Here is a 1,515-nt window from a genome sequence, read left to right as displayed (position 1 = left end):
TACAATGCAAAATTGTATACAGTTATCCTTACAAGTAAGATAAATTTTTTACTTTTTACTATAATACAGTACAGTTTCTATTTAACACATATAACGAAAAGCAATTGAATATTTTTGTACGCAGAAATTTGTATAACAATTTCTTTCTAACTCTTTGTAGTACTAACCGCCTGTTGCACATCTGCTTTCATTGTCATTCAATTTTGGTCAAGTATCGCCGGCGTTATTTTATCGAGAAACATATCTCAATCTCGTTATTTACCTATTACAATGGAATATTTTATCAATCAAGAAAAACATTTCTGTTTAATTCTTTTGTACACATATACAACCTTTTGCATAGGAGTAACTGCGATGGTAGCAATAGGAACGATGCTTATAGCATATCTTCAACATACCTGCGGAATGCTTAGCATCTCATGGTACAAAACGAACACAGAGAAGGCCTCTCGCAAAAATTCTAATTATAAACAAAATTGTATAAATATTGGATAAATATCCAACAATAAAATTTATTTTTAGAAAGCTAAAAAAATATCTATTTGATAAACAAATATTTCTTTAGCTTTCTAAAAATAAATTTTCATTCTGAAAAATAATTAATAATCGTATGTACATTCTTTATAGTTATCGTATTAATCGCGCAATGAGATTTAATATGCTGAAAAACGAAAAATTTGTATTCGAAGAAATATTTTATGCTATAGATATTCATCGACAAGCTATGAGGTTAGTATGCAAAAATTATACATACATATAATTTATATATTAATATTTATTTATGTTTAAAGATTGTCTGAATTGTTGGTATCCAATTTTGAGATAATGCTGTTCTTCGTAATAACATTTGGAGTTATATCTATGAGTCTCAACCTTTTGCAAGTAATCTTGGATTCCTAAAAAATAAATTTAAATAATATTTTATAATTTTTGATGCTAAGAAAGGATGTGCTGTTTACGATACTTTAGATAGATTAAATAGTTTCACATATAAAGGAAGATGTTAAAAAAGGAGCGATTTTGGTGTCCCCATAGATGTAAGTAAAAACAGTAGTGTTTTTTATAGATTTTGATCTCCTGAATACGATAGGACTATTAAAAAGTTCGTAGCGCTTGGGGAACTCCTTGAAAATTGAGCATAAACACAGCTTATTTAGTAAATATACTGTATTTTGCTCAATTTTCAAGATGTTCCCCAAGCGCTACGAACTTTTTAATAGTTCTATCGTATTCAGGAGATCAAAATCTATAAAAAAAACACTAGTGTTTTTACTTACACCTTTTGGGAACCAAAATCGGTCCTTTTTTATTCTCCGTTTTTTTTATAAACATCAATCGTATTTTTTAATAATTAAACAATTTAGCATACTCCATTATATATTTGTATTAAACTTGACATATTTAATAAAATAAAGCAATTTGCAACAACATAAATGTAAATAACTCAGTATGTCCGCGAAATTTGTATATATTAGATTTTTTAGATCAAGACATTTTATGATTACATCGATGAAT

At 27.3% G+C, this 1,515-nt stretch overlaps 1 protein-coding gene across 1 annotated transcript; it reads left to right on the top strand.

The window, feature by feature from the left end:
* Positions 1-26: 26 nt before the first annotated feature.
* On the top strand, positions 27-900 carry LOC105460150. Its single transcript, XM_011706594.1, has 3 exons — positions 27-422; positions 628-729; positions 792-900. Exons 1-3 carry the CDS (start codon positions 271-273, stop codon positions 898-900), a joined length of 363 nt encoding a protein of 120 aa, XP_011704896.1. The 5' UTR covers positions 27-270.
* The last annotated feature ends 615 nt before the right edge of the window (positions 901-1,515 follow it).

Source organism: Wasmannia auropunctata, unplaced genomic scaffold (assembly GCF_000956235.1).
Source record: "Wasmannia auropunctata unplaced genomic scaffold, wasmannia.A_1.0 LD327576.1, whole genome shotgun sequence".
Taxonomy (NCBI): domain Eukaryota; kingdom Metazoa; phylum Arthropoda; class Insecta; order Hymenoptera; family Formicidae; genus Wasmannia; species Wasmannia auropunctata.
This window is presented reverse-complemented; position numbering and strand designations above follow the sequence as displayed.

Bases quoted from the DNA above. Each gene is read 5' to 3' on its own strand.
- LOC105460150 (XM_011706594.1), top strand. From the start codon at position 271: ATGGAATATTTTATCAATCAAGAAAAACATTTCTGTTTAATTCTTTTG. The intron at 423-627 runs GTACAAAACGAA...CATTCTTTATAG, and splicing joins GGAATGCTTAGCATCTCATG to TTATCGTATTAATCGCGCAA. The intron at 730-791 runs GTTAGTATGCAA...TTATGTTTAAAG, and splicing joins ATTCATCGACAAGCTATGAG to ATTGTCTGAATTGTTGGTAT.